We start from the raw sequence: 22498 nt of genomic DNA, 5'->3' as shown, positions 1-22498 counted from the left end.
ATTGGAGTTGTGGGGTGAGCAGCAGAGGCAGCCCTGGCTGTGCACACACTACTCAGCAACAGATAAAACACCTGGGCACTATTAACATATTAACCATTTGAGCCACAGATCTAAAACACAGCACTGTTACAATGAAAAATAAAGATTTTTATGAAGAAACTCCATCTGAAATAGGTGGGAGTGGTTTCAGACTTTGCATGCGAGTTAGCATAAAAAGACAGGAAGGTGCTTACTAAGGTTTAAAGAGAAGGACAGAAAAACACAGACATGTCACTGCAGTCTGGCAACTTAAAGTTCAAAGTTAAAGGCGATGTATAAACTGACACAGCACACTTTTTGTTTTAAAATGCTTTATGTAGTGACACAAAGAGAGCAAGAATCTTACTGAAACTAACAGCCCCAGACAAGGGCACACTGTTGGAAGAGTTCTCTGCTATGTTTTATTTTATTCCTGCTTATGAGGAGCCATAACAGGCAGTCTCACACTCAGCGCATGGTGTCAATGACCTCATCCTAAAAATGCCCAGCTGTCAAAACAAGCACCTTAAGTTTTACCTTCATGTTCTAACAGATGAGAGACACCATACCAAAGCCAACTCTTTCAGCTTTTATATGTCTTGCATCGCCAAAGACAAAAGAATGTTCCCTTATGCCATCTGCATGATATTGTTGAAGACAGAGGGTGGCAGCTTTCACTCCAGGAACATTTTTTAGTGAATCACAGGAAAAAAAGTAATTACAGAAAAACATAATATGTCCATAATCTTTGTTATGCATTGTGCCTTAGGAGCTCATGAAAATAAAACATCTTTAACAGCAACAGGGTGGAAGTTACACAAGACAGTGCATGATTAGTTCATATTCATTATCAAAACTGAACAAGTGTGTCAAGCAATACCTTCAGAAAATACATCAATTCCAATATAGAGGCACGCGATCATGTGCTAACTTGGCAAAGCAAAGCACGAACTGGGATGATAACTGTGATCGTCCACGTTCCCTTTCGATTTAGATGCTCATAACACACTGTATGAACTGGAAAAAAAATAAATAAAATCACTTATTAGAAAAAGGTTGCTTTTTTTTCCTCCTACTGTGAACAAATTCAGTCCAGGAGCAATAAAGCTTTGTAATTACACATGAAAACCAACTAATAGTCAGTTAAAGTTATCTCCTTATCAACCACAACACAGAACTACTTGAATGCACTGTTCTGATCATCTCACATGGATACAAACAGCCAGGAAGCCAAGACCTACAAGGCTGACACTGTACCATTTGCTGGGTCCATTCCAACACCTCCCCCAGTCTTTCCCAGGAAAAATGCCCACCAGGCATTAAAACAAAGAAACAAAGTTCAAGTGATGTTAGAAAGTGTTACATTGCTTTGAAGGGTACTGGTAAAGGAATCCACACAAAACTCATAATGAAATAGGAAACACCACTATAAAAGTGTGAAAAGTTTGTAATAGAATACTCGGTTCCAACCCTTTTGCCCGGCTGAACTCCAGCAGAGCTGAATGAAACAAAACCCCAGAACTCTGTGCTCTCAAGTAAATACTATAATCATAGGCAAGAGGCACTCGCTGCAATTATTAATGTCTGATTGCACTTTTAAGTTTTCCCTTAGTTCTATCCCATAATTTTAACTGGTTCCTTGAAGTTCACTTACATCATCGTACTGGAAATTCACAAAACCCTGCTGAGACGTATCCCTTCTTCTAAAACAATCTGCAAAGGTATTAAAAGAGATGTAAGAACGACTCAGTTACAACTCAGTTTATCAGAACGCATTGTATTTTAACTATTTTGGATACATGCCTATTGCAAGTGCTTGACTGTGAGAGTCCACAATTTGTATTATTCCTCATACTACAACCTTTCATGTGAATTTCTCATCTTCCTCACTTTCATTCTAAAGCAAAACACAAGGTTCTAGACCGAACAAAATGAGAAATGAAAGCAGAGCAAAGCAAAGAAAAAAAATAACCCAAAGTCACCAGTATGAGACCTCAAGAATAAAGCAATTCAAGCCTGAACTGATCCCTATGTTTGCCATCCACAGCACCTTCTGTTCCATTAATAAATACAGTTTCCTAAATTGATAACACAACTTCACCAGTCTGTGGAACAAACCTTCTATTAGCCCATTTTTTCTAACAGGGACTTAAATAATCATCATCTTTAATTGTTACAGTTCTGCCTGTAAAATAAACCTATTACGTGTTACACAAAAGTCAAACATAAGAAACACGAGTAACATGTTTTTATTTAATAAAATCTAATTAGAGAGCTGATGCTAACAAGGCTGTAATCTGACGTACCAGTGAGAGCTCTGAGTTTCACACAGCAGGCGATGTAATCATCAAATGTGATCTTCCCATGAGTGCTGTACCGCCTGGTGATGGCAGACACTGCCTGCGGGCTCAATCTAAATCCTATCAGACAACAGAAAGACTGTATTGCAGACAGGTATGTTAACACAGCTGAGCATGTTTTTAATGGATTCCGTCTATCAGTTACTACAGTGAGACAACAGTTATGGGGGAATGCTGGAACTCAGCACCAGAAGCAAGGAAATTTCACAGCTTACCCATATTTGTCAAGGCTTTCTCCAGTTCTTGGCGATCCACTGTACCACTTCCATCGCTGTCAAAGCTCACAAAGTGCTGCTTCCAGCCATTGACCACAGCCCACAGCTCCTTAAACTCATTAAATCCCAGTGTGCCAGACATATCCCTCTGATTTCAAAGATCAGAAAAACTTTCCTTCATAAATTAAAACAAGACAGCCCTCTGTCAAATGGGGATCAGCTTTCTAATTATCTGCAGGTGAAAACTCTTTCTTTGAAGGTCACTGCTAACGGTGTTTTGTGATTACTTCGTCTGTGATGGCAAACTAACTGAAGCAACCTCAGCACCAATGGAGGTAACGCCACTGACCAAAACCAAACGTCAGGGGACTCACCATCCCCACTTCTCAGTTACACCTTAAGGATGTGACTCGCTTAAGAAATTCCTCCTCTACCTGCTGCAGTGAAATTCCTACAGATACAATACACATGTGAAGTAAAATTAGAAGCCAAATCTAAAACGTAAGTTGGAATAATATTAGAATATTATCAGATCTCTGGTATCACAAGCAGTTTGTCCAAGTTACTGGACGTCCCAGTTTCATTCCTGCTCTCTTATTATGCAGCAAAACATTTTAACACGACAGACTAAGATTAAACTACAAAACTCCAAATATTCCCACCCTGCACAGTGTATCTAAATCTTCCGTAGGTTGTACTACTGAATGCCATGCAGTCTCCTGTTTGATACCTGAATGAATTCATTCAAGGATTTAGAAGGGACTTAGATATCTCCAGCCTGTGTAGGACAGAAGCTTAATTCATTAGGACATTACCAGATTGTCCAGTTTGAAAAGTACAATGAGTTATTTGCACAAGCTTCTGTTCTGGGCTGTCAGACCTGACTGTTCATACATTCAGTGGATAAACAGCCCACTAGTCTTACAGGGATGTCACTTGTTACAAAAAGATAACTGCCGACAGACTCATTTGTTAGAATTCTGATTTATATAAATCGTTCTGATAATGATTTATTAGAACTGTAAAAATGCACACGTATAAGAACAGAACACTGTAGTTCCCAATGACAATACATATCAAGTGAAGTCGGAATGGAAACTGCTAAGCATTTCCCAAACCTCAGGTACTCTCTTATCTTTGCTTGCACAATGCTAAATGTTTATGCTCCATAATAAAGGATACGTCCAGCATTGAGATCATGAGTCTGCACGTCTCCAAGTTGAAAGCTGTTTAAATTACAAAAAGGAAAATCATTATTATTTTGACAATTTCAGTTTTATTCATCTAACTTTAAGTTCCTTGTTATAATATAAAGCAGCATATACCATCTTTTATGGGCCCTTCCACTGTACAAAGCCATACCACGTTTTGATCCAAACAGGAGTCTTTAATCATTACTTGTTAGAAACACTGACAGCAGACAATCTGGACACACTTCAAATTCCATATAAAATTAATTTGCTCTTAGCTCAATCCATAAAGGTTTTGGGTTTCAATCAAAGTGGTCCTTCATATTTTAGCACAGAGACTATTTTAACGAGGCACTTTGTTCACTGTACTCAATGTTGTAAATGCTATGCCCCAGGACAGAACGTTTTGGTCAGTAACAAAACTCAACTTCCATTGCAAACCAAAAGTGCACAGCTCAGCAGTGGAGAACGAAGGCAGCTGAAGAGAAGCCCTAAGTGCACAGAACTAAACACAGAGAATTTACAGTTCGAAGTAGTCCACATGAAAAGAAAGCCTTTTCACCATGCAAATAAAAGACTGAAGAAAGCACAACTACAAGCACTCTCCAGTAGATGGGATAAAAATTAGTGCACATCAGCATTGTTGCTTTGTTTGTTGAAATTGTTAACTTACGTTTATAGGCTCCTGCAATCCCTGACTGGGTGAGACATCTCTGTAGCTCATCAGCATCTATTTGTCCATCCTTTCGATAACAGAAGATGTATCAGCTATTGCTTTAAATCACTCTCCCAGTTTGGTTACTCCCAGTACCCACTCCCTTTTCCGTAGGCATTGATTCATTTATCCTTCTGTGAAACAACTGATTACCTGTCTCTATTTCTGCTATATGTCAAAATGCTATTAATGACCCCTATCTCTAATGACGTTTCTTTAGCTGATACTTTTGCAACATGCACTACCTTTCACATTTAGCGTTCTCAAAAACATGAATAGGACAGGCAGGATTCCTCAAAGCTCAACGTGTATTTCTTTCACTTTAGAGATTTACAATTTCATTGCTACAGCAGAAAACCTGGGACCCAGATTGTATACATCCTCTTCTCAAGACTGCCTCAAGACTTAGAAATTTAAAGAAAAAAGGAAAAGAAACAAAGAAAGGCTGTTAGGGATACTAAGCTGGTAGCAGAACAAACACAAGCAGAAAGCAAACTGTTTTAAAAACAATAACAAGCAAGTACCAAAAAAGATCTGTATCCACACAGCTTGGAAAACAATGTCCTTCCCAAGTACACCTCTTAGAGCCAAACAGAGAAAACACCTGGGACAGCAGTAAACTGACAAAGGAGAACTGCAATTCTACGCTATGCTCCCTAAAAACCAACATGAAACTCAGTTCACAGACAGTTTGAGTATAATTTAATCTCATTCAAGGACAGAACATGTGCAGGGGGATTGCCAACTGCTGATCGCCAGGTGAGAAGGCATGGTTAACACAGGGAGCTCAGGTACAAGCAATGCACCTGTGTGACCAGCAGAGGAGGAGTCAGTCTCCACCCTGCCTCACCCTCACTTGAGGGTCAGCAGCCAAGGAAGCAGCACCTCTCTGGATAGAGGCTACACTCTTCTTGAGCTGTTACTGGAAGGGGGTGAGCCAATTTTACTTCTCTTTTTTTACCTGCTACTGCTCTGTAGGGTTTGTATCCTACTAGATCTCACTGTCATTACTTTCATCTGCCAACACCCAAAGTGATGTTACTTCAACTCTTTATCCCCTATTTAATACTTTACACTGCTTTATACTTAGAACAAATTTATTTCTACTTCCTTTTTTCTTTGGGTATAGAGATATAGCATGGCATGGTCTAAATGATACAGCCAGATGACTGTCAGAAATCACAGAATCGTAGAATGGTGGGAGGGACTCAAAGGATCAAGTTCCAACCTCCCTAACACAGAGAGGGCCACTAAACTCCAGATAGGAAAGTAAATGAAGAATCATTTATTAGCAAAAGAGTAGTTAATATATTTGACATGGGCTAGAAAAAGAAGACAACATTTTGGTTTTATTCAACACTAATGGCAGCAGAAAAACAGGGCTGCATCCAATCTATTCCATCACCGTAGCTATATAGTTAGTTGTATCAGAAACATTACACTCACAGAAAAATTAAAGCATAAAATAATAATTTTAATTAGCCATGCATGCTAAGCATGTATCTTCAGAACCCTTGTGCATTCTGAAACAAAAGCCAGATCTGGATAGCTTCAGAGTAGAAAGTAAGACAGAAAAGCACAATTGTGTTTACATTACCATAAAAGGGCCTGGCCTTTGGCCTTCATCTTTTGAAGTAGAGTTTAAAGAGCTAGATCGTACAAGGCACAGAGGCTTTGCAAAGAGATTAAAAGTTATTAGTTCCTATGGAGTCAGTCATAAGGATTTGACTTCTTTCCATAAACAAAAGCAATGCATCAAATCAAGGCAAGATTTCTATTGTAAACTACTTTAAGTAGTTTAAAAGAAAGCTCAGGCAACATTCCATGTCAGGCAGAAAAACAACACAGTGGCGAAGCACTACCAAAGATGTTACTAGTTCTATAGGGAGAGCTACTGGAGAACTGTGAGTTGTGGGTTTTTGCAGACTTTCATAGCAGGCTGTGAAAACTGATAATTTATGTTTGATTTCACTGATTTCCTAACAGAATTCTTGCTTCTGGACAAGTACTGGTCCCTGGTCCTCTTCTGATTCTAAGGATGAAACAAGCTAATAGCTACTCTATTTGTTTCCATTAGAAATGTTTTTGAGGTATAAGTATTTGAGGTAATAACCTGATCATACCCAATGACTCGCTAGCTTTCTGGTTTTCAGTAACCAGGTTCCACCTGAGCTGCCTGGGAGTGGTCTATACAGTATTTAGGTCCAGCTCTTGCCATAGCACTGCACTCTGTGTGCTGATACCTCTCTTTTCTTTACAGCAGGACCTTACTCATTTTTCCAGCATCAGGTTCTAAATGCTGATTCCTGATACACAATCTGGTTGCACCTGAATGCAGAAGCACCCAAGCTGGCAGGAAACTGTCATTAATCCCAGGCTCTGTCTCACTGGAGAGCCTTTACATATAGCACTTTAATTAACCCAACGTTCACCTTTACTACAAAAATACAGGATCTGTATTTGCACATGCAACGTTAGAGAAATAATGTATAGACTGGAAGAAGCATTATTAATTGAAAGGAATAACAATGTGAACAAAAAGCCATAACCCAAATGACAGTCTCAATCTGAAAATTTAAACATGAGTAAGTCTGCTGAATTTAAACTCCCATGCTGTCACTATGTGTACCTGTGGATATGAGATTACAAAGGGAAGAAAGCTGTGAATGCCCTTTACTCTGAAAGAGTAGTCATGCTGTCCTACAAGCAAACCTGGATACTGGCACAAGTAGAGACTGCCATTACAGTTATGACCCTATTAAGCTACTTCATCATACAATGACTTCCTTCTCACTGGCATTTCCTGCTTTTAGTAACAGCACCTCCACAGCTGATTTCCCCATTGTTTCTGACTTCCTTTTCCAAAAACAGCATTACCCAACCAATGGCTGAGCCACAATTCAGCTGCAATGTTTCAAGTAATATGGAGTCACCATATATACAGGAACTATACATAGGCTGTGCATATGCAAAGCTGCATCTCATACAGTACAGCTATGTAGCTGTGCAGTAACTATGCGGTTTGAACAGTGCTAACCAGCTCTTTGACTGTGCTGATGCATTTCGGCAGACAGGCTAAGTAAGAGCAGTCAGCTATTTATCAGCTGCAAAAACTAGGCATTTCTAATGATTGCCTCCCAAGATAAGAAGTAAATAACACTGTGAAAGTTTACCTGTCCAGCTACTGCAGTAAAATAACCATAGAGAGGATCTTGAGCTTGTCCAGGGAATGCTGGGCCTCCTGGAGCTGCTCCATACTTCAGAAATCAAGAAGAAAATGTATCAGTTTTAAAGTAATGACTCCACTAAGTGTATGAGATAATAACATTTGTACTTAAGAATCAATCTGTGCTTTTATATAAGGAGGTCGTTTCTGAAAGTAATGCCTCCTCTTTGTTTCCACAGAACCAATAACAGAAAGAGCACAGTAACACTCTTTGACAGAGCAAAATCTCAGCTACAAAATACTGCTTTTCAGCACAGTTGCTGCTGTTTTTCACCAGCGATGAACAAGAGCCCGTGTGCTGTTACACAACTGATGCCACCAGAGGTGCCCCACTGCTGCTGCCACCACTGCTGAGATGAGCCACCCACAGCCTCTCTGTGCTCACATCCTCTATTTGATCTCCACACAAACGTCCAGTGGGTGTCAGTGAATGTCACTGGGTGCCGTTTTTTTCCGCATGGAGGAATTCAGTCCCACACCTTTGCTACAATCCGCACTTCATGTCAGATTCCATTCTGGCAGCCTTGGCCCTCTGCTGCCGTCTGTCACAGGGCAACATGTACAGGGATATTGGTGGGAAGGTTCCACCTCTGTACCACACCAACATCCGCCTCTGACGTCGTGGCCGAGAACAGTAAAACAGGAGGCATTACTCCCGGAGCAGCCCTGCTACATACCCTGACAGCACTTCTATCGCACCACCTCGGCTCTGCCGTACTCTAGTACTATTTCAGCCTCTCCCAGGCGCTGATGTGGCCCCTTCCTTCTCCTTGTGTCCCGGATCCCGCCCCGCAGTCCCGCCGCCCCTCACCGCTCACTCCTGGGCGCCGTGCCCCTCATCCCGCCCGCCGCCCGGGCTCGGCCCCGCTCACCCCGCCCTGATAGTAACCGCCGCCGGGTGCCGGCTGCCCGGGGAACGCCATCTTCGGCTCGCACCTGCCCCTCCCGCTCGGCCTCGCCCGGCCACAAACACTCGGCCTCGTCGGGGAGGGAAGGCGGGGCGGGCCGCAGGCTCCGCTGATGAGCCGACAGGCGATTCTTCCACACCGCGATTCAGCCGACAGCCCCCGGTGGACGGGGCGGCCGAGCAACGCGAGGCGGGGCCGCAGGGGAGCTGAGGGAACGGAGGGCGATCCCCGTCGGCCCGCTGGCACCCCTCGGCTCGGCGTGGTACGGCCCCGGCCCCAAGGCGGCTTTTCCTCCTCTGAGTGAGTGGGCGGCGCGCTGCTGCCGGGAGCGGCGATTTTCTCCTCAGTGCCGAGCCGTTGTGTGGCCCGCTGACAGCGAGTTGGGTGATGTCGGTGGAGCGACCGCAAAGGGCATGGACTCATCGATTATTTCACACAGAATCACAGAATCACAGAATGACCCGGGTTGGAAGGGACCTCAAGGATCATGTAGTTCCAACCCCTCTGCCTGGCAGGGCCACCAAACATTTACTAGATCAGGTTGCCCAGTGCCCTGTCCAACCTGGTCTTGAACACCTCCAAGGACGGGGCATCCACAACCTCCCTGGGCAGCCTGTTCCAGGGCCTAACCACTCTCCTAGTAAAGAACTTCCCCCTAACATCCAACCTAAATCTTCCCTCTTTTAACTTAAAACCATTTCCCCTAGTCCTGCTATTATCAGCCCTTTCGAAGAGTTTACTCCCCTCCTGGGAGTAAGTTCCCTTCAGGTATTGAAAGGCTGCAATATTTCATAATTTCATAGCATCACAGAATCGTTCCGGTTGGAAAAGCACTCTTGAGATCACCTGGTCCAGCCATCAGCCCATCCCCACCGTGCCCGACTGTGTCCCTCAGCGCCACATCCACACACTAATGTGTGTAATAAGGTTAGGAGAGATGCAGCATACATTTGTTCCAGCATACATTGATAGCTAGGCAAGAGACCTTCCTACTTAAATAAGACTTTGGTACAGCGATAAAATGAATTAAAGGCTGGAAAAATTGCACAGAAGTGATAAAGTAAGTGATAAGATTTGAAGAGATGTACGCTGATAAGCAGAGTGACAAATATATTTGATGTGGGGGTCATTCCGAATGGAGTGCCTCCTCTTCATCTCTGTGGAAACTATAAGTGCTACAAAGAGCACAATAGCACTGTATGATGGAGCAAGCTCATAGCTACAAAATGCTATTTTTCAGCATAGTGACCACCATTAGCTGAGTTGTGCAGACGAGTCCAACAAGACATACCTCATTTAGTGGACAGACAGCTGTCATTCAGAACACGGCTTGTCTTTCGTGTCACTGTGGCTGCTGCTAAAATGCAGCACGCACTGCCTCGCTGTGCTCATATCCATGCTTTGGTCTCCATAAACTTTCAGCAGGAGTCAAGGAACATCACTTTTTCCACATGGAGGAATTCAGTGACACACCTCTGCGTCATACACACGTCACGTCAGACATCTCTTTGTCATGTCAGAATGCCCCTCTGTTGCCATCTGTCACACGGCAACGAGATGGAACAGGATATTGGTGAGAAGGTTCAGCCTACTGCCGTACCTCCAACATCCACCTCTGACCTCCTGGCCCAAGGTAATAAAATAACTCTTGCATACAAAAGCGACCAGTGGCTTAAAGTGAATAGGAAGAAAATTTTAACTGCATCGGTGAGAATGTAAAAATGTGGACGTGTTGGTAGGTGAAGATGCTAACACTGTAGTAGCTGTATAGATGGGCACGTCCCATGAGGTGGGTTTCTGTGTTGTTTTTCTGCTTGAACTTGGCACAAGCACCCAGTTGTCCCCCATTTGCAGTGCTTCTAAGACTATTGGCAGTGAGTTCTGCACTCCCTGGTTAATGTTTGAAACGCTGTCTAAATTCAACCATGCATATGCAAAAGAGCCAAGGAGATAAATATAATGAAGCAGTGCACTTTATGTGCTTTCTTGGTAGGTGCTTTTATTGCACTGGTGCATTTGGGTTCTGTTCAGTTTTCATCTGAGGCAAAAGGAAGGAAGGGTGAGGAGATTGACTTTTACATATCTGCCTGAAGGGCTCCTGACCTCCTGGTAACTTGAATTTACAAGAAGATAGCATTAGTGATGCACTACTAAGAAATATGTGTGGAATATATGCTACTGGTTTTGTAGATCTCAGAGAATGTATAAGCCCTCTAGTGGGAAGACTGAAGGAAAGAAACACAGGATGCTAATTCTGTTGCCTTTGAGATAATTCAGTATATTACCTAAGAAAAGGCCTAAGTACAATAATTTGGTCTAGAAAATGAAAATTTTCTTTACAGCTCGTGTTTCATAGGTTTTTCTGGACTCTGTGTGATAGGATTTTAAGGGGGAATTCAAAAGTGAGCTGTGGTAATAGCATTAATACCTTACAACCTGGTCACTAGCCACATTCACTGCGTTTACCATGCTTCCTTAAGGTAAATGAAGACCAGCATAAGTCAGCCTCTGCTCACAGTCCTACTGGCCTCCCTGCTGCTTCTCCACCAGGGAAATGAGCTCCTGTGTTCCAGGCTGAGGTCAATTCACTGTGGCACTGGAGTTCCTCCACCTGGAAACAGGAGCCTTAAGACTCACAGTGTTGCTGTTCACATGTGGGGCTGTATGCTGGGGCTTCAGGCTTTCCTGCAAACTGGATATGGAGTTTGTCCTTTCCAGAACTGCAGTAGAAGGATCTAGGGAGGAGAAAGGGAATTAAAGGGTAAAGTCCAACTTTCCTGAAATGTTTATTTAGTACATCAGAAGCATTAAAAACTTGAAAATAAGTTTATATTACTTAATGAGGAACAAGGAACTTCATTACTTTTTTATTGGCCGTAACTTGGCAAGAGATGTAAATTCAGGCAGTGGAGAGGTAAATATAGGACAGATCAGAAGGCCTTATTATAATGCCTTGCTCAGCACCCAGAATGAACAGACCTCCACTGTTCAGCTGTTGGGTTTTATGTAATGACACCAGCCTTTCTTTTTCTATTTCCTGCACATTGCTTATAGTCAGTTCTGCAGCCAGTTACTCTGTATAAGGATTTTCTGTTGCACTGATATCTGCAATAGCCAACTATTTTGCTAGAACTGTCAAATAATGTGCTTGCAGGGGTGGGGATGGGGGAGGTATTTCTGATGCTTTATGAGTAAAGATTGTTACAGAAGCTAAAAGGTTCTATAAAGTTTGATTGCCCATTTCGAGCTACCAGAATTTTAACCACCTTGATACAACTTCAGTTCTCAGTTTACCCTCCCAGCTCCAACCCCTTTAACAGATGGCTCAGTGATGAACTTCCTTACCCTTTCCCTTCTCTAGTGGGAAGGGACTTTTTCATTGCTCTCTGGGCATCAGCAAGAGTATCACTGAGGGCCTAAAGCAAGATAATCCTAACTGTGGATGGTACACTTAATGAGGTTTTGATAGTGTATTTTTCTAGGGAAACAATCAGCTTTTATTCAGTTCTGTACAATAACACATTCATTTCATTGTAAATATCGCAGCGCATTCCCAAGATGAGATCTTTACAGAATTAAGGCTAAAAATGTAGTTTTGCAGTAGCAACATTATTTCTGCTGTCTTGCAGCTTGCAGTTGGATGGTTCCCAAGACGGTCTTTAGCTGAAGTTGTAATTAAGGTATTAAAATATCTGAATAAACATGTCTGTGGCTCGAAAAATCATTTAAAGTTCTGCTTACTTTGCATATTACTTAACAATTGAACTGGGTATGAACTACCGCAGCACAGCAAAGCACAGCAATAAGACATCTGATTACTTCTTATTGTTACCATCACAAGTATCATCATCTGTGTTCTGATATATATCAGAATATACATTCTCATATTTTACCTTTGTATGTGTAAGTGTACTCAAATGTAATGACTGAAATATAAGCTCCAAGGCCAGATGAACTTGTGAAGCAGAATCCTGAATATCCAGCTACAAGAGGATATTCCTGGCACCACTCCCTGCTTCCTTAAGAATTTCTTAACCCCCCCATCCCAAAACACTACGGATCGCTAATGAAAAAATGAACGGACTGTTCAGGAACACAAAGCTTGAAATGCAAAAGCTGTGGGCTAAAAATGAATCCAACCTTTTTTCCTTTCCTTGTCACTACATTTTCTGTTTTGGCTTGCAGCTGGTTAGTCAACCATGGAGAAGTACTTTGGGACACAAAACCGGAATGTGAAACATGGAAATGGTGTTTCAGGTGTCCAAATTCATGGTTGTGATCCACTAGGCCCCTAGTGTTTATCTGTGCTCCCATTCTGAACCATTAGTAACTTCCTTGGCAATCTGTGCTGATAATCTTTATTCTTTCCATGTCTACTGCTTGAACAGAGTTGACATCACTGTAGCATTACTAGAATTCATCTTCATCTGCTGATCTGTGATTTCCATAATCGATGAGACTGGCTGAATTACTGGGGGATTGCCCTGGGCTGCTTTGCTGCAGCTCTAATGTATGTGTGACTCACGCAGAAGCGGCACATAAATAACAAATTCCAGGAAAGGACAGCTTATTATTTATTTATCTGTTTATTTAATTTAAGGGCAAAGCATGAATGCAGTGCCCCACTACCATGAATGATGCAACAGACCTGGGGAAATCACCAGTTTCAGCATCCTTGGCCTGAAAATGTGCCACACCCTGCAGGAAAAAAGTCACATTCCTCATCTCAATGTCTCTTCTTGGTGCATGTTTTGGTTACTACTGCTGTTACTACACAGGGTGTATGCCAAAAATTCCTCGAGTATTGCAAAACACACCCCCAAGTGGCCAGCAGAAGATGTATTTTCCGTTGCAGTCACAAAATTTTGTCATACTTTTGAGTACACTTATAATGCACAAATGTTTTTCTTCCTGCTGTGGCTTCATTAAGTATTTTTTTTTCCCCTCAAAAATTTAATTCCATATACGTATATGTATGTATTTTTATATATTTAAAGGACCATTCAATTTAAGGCATTGGTTCATTTAAGGAATGAGGCTGTGCCTGAGGATGCCCAGCAGGTGTCAGACTGGTACTACTAACGCGGGTGTATCAGCCCAAGGCTTGGTGGCTTTTTAACCTACAGCAGTTTTTCACCATACAGAATTGAAGCTCAGCCAAAGAAACGGGACCCTCCTGGACTGGCAGTCGGGTACTTTCTACTTGGGTCTCAGTGCTGATCCACAATATTACCCGGTAATTTTTCAGAGCCATTCTTTGTGCCGAGCTCTCTTTGTAAATATCTAACAGTGGCTAAGGAATTGATATGTAGGCTAATACCTAAATATCTGAGTTTGACTATTAGAAATAACTAGATGGGTTAAGCAGTTTATCGTTTAGATAAACAACATCACAGGGAACTTTTCTCCTCTGGAAGTAAGAAAATGTAATGAATAACGTTATAAATACTATATAAAAAATATATCAGTATTTGATTCATTGAGCTCGAGGAGTTGGTACTATGAGTATTGGGACAGCTGATACCATACAGAATATTCTTGGATTTGTCAGATGTCTTGCACACTTTTCTTCCTTGTCATATTGATGCTTCTTTCTTGTGCAGTTCTTCTGTAGCTGAGTCCTTTTATATTTTGTTAACATATACATTAGAGATGATTGTTTCTTTTACGTACAGAAGTAAGTGATCAGAATTGTCAGGGAAATGAAATCATAGTTCTACATCTTAAGTATGCATAGTGTTAAAGAGACAGCAAAGAGAGTGGCTTTGCTTCAGAAAGTTTAGGCTTATTTCATGAAAAACCTACAAGACTTTGTATCTTTTTTGCTTTTTTGATAGCTGCCTATTGTCATTAACAACAATCCGTATCTTTATACAATCTACCTGATCCAGGAACCTTGACAGATGCTCTTTTGTATTTGTGTTGTGCATCGATGTGTGACAGCCAGGAATGAATTGGCCTTGACCCATCCAAGAGCGCTGTTTGCCAAGTCTGCAGCAAAGCTTTCTGATTCTTTTCTGTTTTCTCTAAGTAAAAGAGCAGTCAGTTGGTGGCAGCGGACACTAAAAAGAAAAAGAATCTTTGAAGTTCACAGCTGCTCTCAGGTGTAGCAATCCAGTCTGGGCAATCGTTACAGATGGGCTCCCATGGCTGGCTAAAGCACTGGTGATGTCAGCGGAGCTGTTGCTAACCACAATCATCTCCACACTCGTCTGGATGAGGGTATTTGTCGAACTCTGTAAGGATGTTCCCCTCTTCTCTATCTGCTTTTATCCGTAGGGTTTGTGTCTTTGTTCATTTCTTTCTTTTTTTTCTTATCATCTTTTATAATAGCTAGTAGCCAGTGTGGCTTTTTGAGGATTTAGCTTAATATAAACACCTCTAAATCTAACAAGGCAAAGCATTGTCAGCCCTTCACATACAAGCTTGATTCAATCAAAATGAGTGTCTTCACCATGGTCTGCAGTGGAAATCAAGGGAAAAATTGAATAGCGGGGAAAAAAACCAACAAAAACTAAAAGCTACTGTCTTATAAAAACATAAAAAATATTCAGGGCAGAGCCAATGCCGTAGTAGTTCTGACATGCAGGATGGTTACAGGACAGCTTGTGTCCGTCATTACCTTTAGTTTAAGGGGCCCCAGTTGTTCCCTGGTAGAGGGCACTGTGAACTATCCCTGCAGAGTCCTGTGTTGCTCAGGAACTTGTGATGATTCAAAGTTTGAAGCATTAGCAGTCTTGCTTAGCTCTGATATCCAGCTTGGGAGAGCACGTCACAGCTAGCTAACTTCATGCTTGTAGAAGTGCCCAGGGTGTTTCTAGCTGAGAATAAGTCTTCTTCCTTAAGAAGTGAGCAGGGGGAGGGGGAAGAAGTATGGGTTAAGTGCTTTATTTAGTCTCTCAAGGAATCTATCAATAAAACCATTCAGAAAGCAATTCTCTGTACATTCTGCCCTCTGCCTCTCTGGAATAAAACATAGAGGCATGTTAACGGGCATCTTTGTTCTGGGTGAAAGATGTGGTTTTAAACATTGTCTTCAATGTAGATATACAATAAGTACTCTGTACTTAGAGGGAACTGGTTTTATTCTGATGCAGAAATGAGAACTCAGGATGTCAGCAGTGTTTGATACCTCTGATTTTGTCTCCCTTCAAACATTTCTTACCTCTTTACTTCCTTGTAAACAGAGATATCAAGATATTTTAAGCTCCCTGGCTATTTCTACTTGTTTAATTTGTAAAACCTTTGGGCAGAACTTCCATAGCTTGACTAATTTCAGCATGAATATTCAGTAGAAATAATCTTACATAAGCATTTACTACATCCAAGGTTTGGATTTAAGGCACATTCACACTGTGTTAGTCTGACGCTCAGCTCCTGCTCTGTGATCCCTGTATTTTGCTTCTTCTGCCACTGATAGGAGATTAAATTCAATTTGTTTGTTTTTCTTACAATTCATTTATTAAAAGCTAAACATCTCTACTTCTGAAGTTGTTGTCACTGTGTTTTCTATTGGAAAACATTTTAACTGCTCTTCCTGACACATTTCTGACAGAAACGGTGCTTGGACTGATCACTGGAACTTCTTTCCAGACAGCTAAAGGGAAAATCCCTATTTACACATACTCTGTGCTTGTGCTGGAGTGGTCCACTTAAGAAACTCTTCCTTCTTTTTTTCTTCTTTTATTTTTTTCCCCTTCTCATAACTGTGTGGGGAAAGATGATGGTGATGAAACAGCATGATCATTTTCTCATCTGTTTGCAGGAACTCTTGGAAGAGTAAACAAATGGTATGCAAGTGCTGCTGCTCATTTGCTCATATGGACATTCTAAAAAGAAACAAGCATTAGATGATGCAGAAAAAGGCGTAGTGGAAATGCTGAGCCACAGCTTGAACCAGTGATTGAGCACCTGGTGGGAAGGCAGGGCCAACCAGCGGGAGCTCAGGTGTATGCAGTGCACCCGAGTGACTGAAAGGGGTGCAGTCAGGATCCACCCTTTCCTGGATCTCATTTAAGGGTTGGCAGTGAAGGTAAGGCTGTCTTGCTGTTGATTGCTGCCTACTGGAGGCCTTCCAAAGCTTAGCAGCTGTTTGTTTGTGTGGCTGCTCATCTTCATTTGTTGTAGCCGAAGATTCTACTACCTCACTACTATGGCTGTATTTTCCATTACATTGTTACGATAGGAAATAATATTTTATCCAGTGCTGATGCCCCTATCCTAAACTTAGTGATTTAGGCTTGACTAAAGCATCCACACCAGCATTCGCTTTTGATCTAATGTTTGCAAGAGACAGTGAATCCACTCCTGCTAAGGAATACTTATCTGATAACGCGAGGGTAATTATCCTCGCTGTTTCTTATCTTCAAGGCACAACCAGAAGACTTTTAATCTAAATTCATAGGGTTTTAACTCCAAGATTTCTTTGTTGTGTCTTTCTCATGCTGGGATAATGATATTTGATACTGGTACTTTTTCTCTCTAATGGTCCTAATACTTCTCCTAACCTGAACATTTAAAGTTTATTAGTCTTCATGTTCTTTTCTTTGGAAAGAGAATAATAGAATCATAGGATTTCCTAGTGCAATGACTGGGTTTTAGGAATAAAATGAACCAAGCATATTGTTAAGATAAAAGCTGTGGTCTTATGGTTGATCTTGGAATTAAAGCTGACTAAATGCCACCAGGTTTGGAATGCCTTTCAAATTTAGTTGCCTAATACCAAATTGCCTTTTGAATTCCAGTGAGTAAGGTGTCTCCTTCACCTTCTTTTATAGTTGCTGCTACCATAGATTGTATCCATAATTGAGCTTGGATACCACAAAGAGCCATGGAAAGATCGTCTTGTACTACACCAAGTGCATCTGCAATCAACTGATAGTCCCTTTTATTAATTCCTTCTCTCTGAGGCAGTACATTAGATAAGAGCCATTGGTGAGGTCCCAATGCTGGTAGAGAAGACTGCAATACTGTATGTTACAACGTGTGTAAATCATTTGTGACTGCACTTAAGTTATTTATGAGTATTTCAGCATCTATGCTAGTTAAGACTTCCAGTCCTGTTATTATACTCACATCTCTCCTCCTTTGTCTTGGGGAGGTGAAGGTTCACCCAAGTCATGTTGTTTAATCAGACTGTGAGGTACAAACTTAGGAAAGACAAGCAGGTTAGTTTGATTGTAGAGGTACCAGTTTACATTAAGGACTTCACTAATTTAAGAGGTTGTGATGGATTAAGTAACACTCATTTCTGGCCTGTATTTTTGATTGCATATGATCCAGTCTCACTAATCTATGGGGATGGAGTAGCAGCAGGTGAACTGCCTTTTTTTCCCTGGAGTATTAGCAAAAGCTCCTTGTCCACCAGGCCAATCTTCTTCCCTGCTGGTTCATTTTACAGCAACAGTCTGTTCCTGTGCTTTTATGATTTCCTTCTTAAGGAACATCCAGCCTGTCTGGATCCCTCTGCCCTTCAGGACTAGCTCGCAACTCTCAACCATTGTCCTAAACTGTTAAAAGTCTGTCCTTTGGAAATCCAGGGTAGCAGTTTGGCCGACCTCTCATCTGACTCATTTGAAGCACTGACCTCTACAGCCCTGAAACACTCTCTTAACACAGAGAGCTACCCCACAGCTCCTCCTTCCTTGCCCATCCCTTCTAAAGAGCTTATAGCTCTCCATTTCCAGTACTCTGGTCACGTGAATGATCCCTCCATGTTTTGCTGATGGTGACTAATTCATAGTTCTCCTGTTTCACAATGGCTTGTAGCTCCTCCTATTTGTATCCTCCCGTGCTGCATGCATTGGTGTAGGTGGCTATTGGTCTCACCATTAATCCTGGCATACTGCTGCTAGACTTGGCTCTAGCGAGCTTGGTTTTTTCCCTTTCCCTCTTCAAACCTAATTTAAAGCCCATTTGATGAGCCCTGCTAGCTCATGGGCTAGGATCCTTTTTACCACCTTAGGGACAGATGAACCCTGAATAAGCTTTCCCATGATGGGGTGAAGAAAGGCAACAGACGTTAGTTTATTAGCCACATGTTAATCAGGTGGCTTTTCCTGCTTCTCTCAGCATTTTTCCCTTTTGCTGAAGGGATGAAGGAAAAAACCTGAGCTCTACCCCTTCAACTGGCTGCCCCAATGCTCTGAAGTCCCTTTTGATAGCCCTTGGGTTTCTCCCTGTGACCTCATTGTTGCTGACCTGAACTGCCAGAAGTGGGTAATAACCAGAGGGCTGTGGCAGACTTTAGAGCTTTCTAGTAATAATGCCTCTGACCTGGGCCCCAGGGAGGTGGCAGACTTCCCTTGTGTGTAGGGTCTGGTCAGCATATAGGGCCCTCTGTTCCCCTCAGAAGAGTCATCGATGATAACTGCCCGTCTTTCATTCTTGACAGATACAGTCTTGAGGTGTGGGGGTAGCTGACTTAACACAGCTCAAAGCTGCAATGCATATTTCCTTGTGTGTGTTTTCTGGAAATAGGTGCAGCAGCATCAGTTGTCAGATACCGAACCTGGGAAGAATCAATCAAGTTTCTTTTCTCTCAGCCTCTGGGTAGAGTGCTTTAAATAGAGTTTCAGCTTTAAACCAAGTCAAACCTGCCTAAGTGTGCTTATGCTTTTGTCTGAAGCTGATGTGATGCTCCTTGTATGCTTCTCACACCTGCTGCTCTGTTAAACAGTGCTAGAGTTGCATATGTTTGTATAGCTTCTGGTTTTTTCAGTAGTTTCATAACAGACAAACTACATTTTTTTCCTAATTTGCTGGCTACTGATTGTGAAATGTGTTTGAATAATGACCTGGGAATGTTGTATTGCATCCACCCTTAACATTTTTGTTGTTGTTGAATGAGTTCATTTCCCGTGGTCTGTGAACTTAAAGGATTTTTCCACATTCTTTCTTCCTTTTAGCTGTAAAAGAATCCACTCCATAGTCTTCAGTGTTGTTTTCACAGTGTGAAACATTCCACAACACTGCAGACATTGAGTAACTACCCTTCTCCGTACCTCTTAAAACAACAAGATGATGTTAGATTGTACCCCTGTACTCTCATCCCTGGTTCCCTGTGAATTGTTTGGACATGGTTCATCGCTGTTTTTACCACCCTCTCTGTGAACTGTTTTCATGCAGTGGTTTCTTTGTGTTCAGGGTGATGGCACGCCATCATTATTCCTATACAGTGGCCTTCTGCAGATCTGGATTCACTGGCACAATGCTGGTATGCACAGTTCATCAAATTGCTTCTTCCCTCATTGCTTGTAATGATATCTGAGATTATGCAACTTGCACTTCTCCTCAGCAGTGATTTGGTTTGATTTCTCTGGTTATAAATATAGAGCTGCAACTAATTCCTGAGAAACTAGAAACCATCTTATCTGATATTATTCTCTACCTGAATTTACCAGTATTAGGTGCAAGAAACATAGTCCTGCAAGTAATCTGCAACTGTTTTCATGAAGTTATTAACAATTTTTAATTGCCATTTGTTGACTTTTGAGAAGTTATGTTCAAACTCAGATCATCCCTAGTGGCTGTTAATGCTTGTAAGTTTCTCATTTTTTTGGATATTATTATTTTTTTACAAATTGGAGTTTTGTAGTTGGGAATATGTTGGAACTTCATCCTCATGAAGACACTGAAATATGTGGTTATACTTCCACACGTGCCATAGGATCAAATGTGATTTACATTTCTCCATATTTATATGTGAAAACACATTTTTTCTTGCACCTGAATTTCTCTGTGGGGTAAAACATGTTTTACACATGCGCTATTCTGGACACTTTGGGGAAGTCATAAATCGTGATGCCTGAATACTACTACAAAGAAAAGTTCAGGCTCTGTATGTTTATGTATAATCGATGTTGAAGTGAGGGTAATCGGCTGTCAAAATGATCTGCCAAAAGTTTTGGTGAATTTTATAATGCTTAAATCGAGTTCAGTGGTTGTTTTAGAGATATCTTTAATTCAGGAGTTTTCAGCTGGTTTTAATGGATTACCTGCCAACAGTGACAAACGGTGACTGGGATAAAAATGTGTGTTGTCAGGAAGCTTAAACTTTGCAGGAATCTGCATTACTAATGGAAATTTTGCAGGGGTCTGTGAACTCAAAAATATGACAACTCCTGATAATCCAGAAAGGAATTAATTTAGACAGTGTCTATAGCCTGTGTTCTGCAGAAAGAGGGAATAGCTGATCACAAGGTTGCCTTCTGGCTCTCTATTATGTAAAGCTCCTTGTAATTAGAGAACTATCCCCAGCTTCAGGAAACCTTTGTCCAATTCCTTTCCTTGCCTCTGACTTCCCATGTGAATGTGTGTGTCTGCGACAGAGAATCATTAAAGAAACTTGTGATGCATCTGTGAAGACTGTTAAGTATGAATCTGAGGATCAGCTTCTCTGTTAAAGACAGGAAGTCTTGCCTTTGCCATAAGGCATGAGTATCTGTGTTCAAAGCGGAGATCCTAGAGGGCATTCAGTGAGGCTTTCAGTGTTGCTTAGGTATTCAGTACTGTCCCCAGAGACAGTGAAGAGCTGCACAAGCACCTTGATCTTTCTCAGGATTTTGTAACCAAACAAGAAGTATCTATCAGTCCTGGGTACAATTGAGATCACAGCTACTTAGAGTATCCAACAACACCAAAGATTCTGTAGCGGGACTAAAGGTTTGACCTTTATTTAGGCTTATCCAAGTAAGCAAGGGGTTAGATCCCAGTGGTTCAATATCCAGCTCTATCTGATACTAGCTACGTCCTTGTGGCTACTGCATATCTGACGTCACATTGCTTCAGGCCTAAGTAAATCTGATAAATTAAAATACTTTCTTTTCAGTAATAAGTGCATTTGGGGGTTTGAAATGGATATTGAAATCCAAATTTAGCTATCAGGACCATATCAGTATGACTTCTTGCTTAAAAAGCTGCAGGTTGTATTTTCTTTGCTTTAGGTGTGGAGTTGAGAGACATTATTTTATTCCGACAGAAACTGTTGCAACTGTGTTATGTATGGACACACATAAAGGCTCTTCTTTGTGTCTGGAAACCATATAGAAAATATCCTTTCCAATGTGTATGTCATAACCCTTCTAATGTCCTTTCTAACCAGGCTTTGTCAGTACATTAAAAATATATATATGAAGAGTTCAGCCTAGAAAAATATATACAGGATATATACACCTTTCATAACATTGGCTATTTTCAAAATGTTGCCACTGAATTATTTTTAAGTATCATGTAAAAAATGCTGAAGAACTGTTGTCCACAATGTTCAAGGAATAAATATATAAATTTCTGAAGCAAATACTTCCCAGCTGCCCAGGAGTAGCAGAACATGGAGTCCCTCACTTAGGCTGGAATAACAAGTGCTGCTGTGGATCTGACCTATTATTCTTTACTGAAATCAACAAAGAGCCCGCCACTACCTTCAAATGAGAGAGCTCTGGATGAGCTCCTGAGAACTGTTTCATGCCCCTATGCAAACAAATAGCATTGTTTGCTTGGTCTGTACACAACAGGTATTGGCATTTGATTCTTGGAGTAAACAGCAAATTGCAAATTGTACCTCTCTGCTTGACATTTTCAGTAAACTTAGGTCTAAGTTTAACCCATGCAAAGCAACCTGCTGTCAGTCCTTGAAGAAGACTTTTTGTCTTTCTTGCATGAGCTGCAGCCCTGTGCCTGGGAGCTAGAATTTAGTAGTGAATGAGTGTACAGACTGTATTCAGTCAGGCCATGGTTACCTTGCACTGGTTTTCAGCGGTGGTAAAGCAGCCTCTTAACGCAGGGCACTCAGAAATACAAAGGATCATATTGTTTGATAGAGAAGGTGGCAGAGCATTCATTGACAGCGTTTGTGTTTCATTAGGCATG

The 22498-nt window shown here is 41.4% G+C and overlaps 1 protein-coding gene, 1 long non-coding RNA gene and 1 pseudogene across 5 annotated transcripts in view; 1 reads left to right on the top strand and 2 right to left on the bottom strand.

Annotated features, from left to right (window-relative positions):
- Positions 1 to 333: 333 nt before the first annotated feature.
- On the bottom strand, positions 334 to 8691 carry SRI (sorcin). Of its 4 annotated transcripts, none has more exons than XM_085540636.1 (8): positions 8661 to 8691; positions 7672 to 7755; positions 4457 to 4526; positions 3776 to 3819; positions 2594 to 2741; positions 2325 to 2438; positions 1673 to 1731; positions 334 to 1035 (listed from the first exon to the last, which is right to left on the bottom strand). In XM_085540636.1, the coding sequence occupies exons 4-8, from the start codon at positions 3791 to 3793 to the stop codon at positions 1009 to 1011; spliced, it is 366 nt and encodes a 121-aa protein (XP_085396762.1). In that variant the 5' UTR covers positions 3794 to 3819; positions 4457 to 4526; positions 7672 to 7755; positions 8661 to 8691; the 3' UTR covers positions 334 to 1008. The 4 variants fall into 4 exon arrangements, with proteins under 4 accessions (XP_085396762.1, XP_015708992.1, XP_015708991.2 ...); XM_015853506.3 differs by having other exon boundaries at positions 8597 to 8671; XM_015853505.2 differs by lacking the exon at positions 4457 to 4526.
- Positions 8692 to 10115: 1424 nt separating this feature from the next.
- LOC107309070 (uncharacterized) overlaps positions 10116 to 22498 on the top strand; it is a 59084-nt gene continuing 46701 nt past the window's right edge. The window contains exon 1 of the long non-coding RNA XR_014943641.1: positions 10116 to 10265. This is a non-coding gene — a long non-coding RNA (uncharacterized LOC107309070). The remainder of the gene's footprint in view (positions 10266 to 22498) is intronic.
- On the bottom strand, positions 17211 to 20704 carry LOC146762139 (uncharacterized; annotated as a pseudogene).

The sequence above is a fragment of the Coturnix japonica genome, chromosome 2, assembly GCF_054131305.1.
Source record: "Coturnix japonica strain WE chromosome 2, WE-NBRP24, whole genome shotgun sequence".
In the NCBI taxonomy this organism is placed as follows: domain Eukaryota; kingdom Metazoa; phylum Chordata; class Aves; order Galliformes; family Phasianidae; genus Coturnix; species Coturnix japonica.
Note: the sequence above shows the minus strand (reverse complement) of the source record. Positions and strands in the feature narration are given on the sequence as shown.

Excerpts from the sequence above, each read along its gene's own strand:
- SRI (XM_015853506.3), bottom strand. The coding sequence starts at position 8,647 with ATGGCGTTCCCCGGGCAGCCGGCACCCGGCGGCGGTTACTATCAGGGC. Across the intron at positions 3,820-4,456 it reads GATTGCAGGAGCCTATAAAC|CTTTCAACTTGGAGACGTGC; the intron begins GTAAGTTAACAA and ends TAATTTAAACAG. Across the intron at positions 2,439-2,593 it reads GAAAGCCTTGACAAATATGG|GATTTAGATTGAGCCCGCAG; the intron begins GTAAGCTGTGAA and ends GTTGTCTGATAG.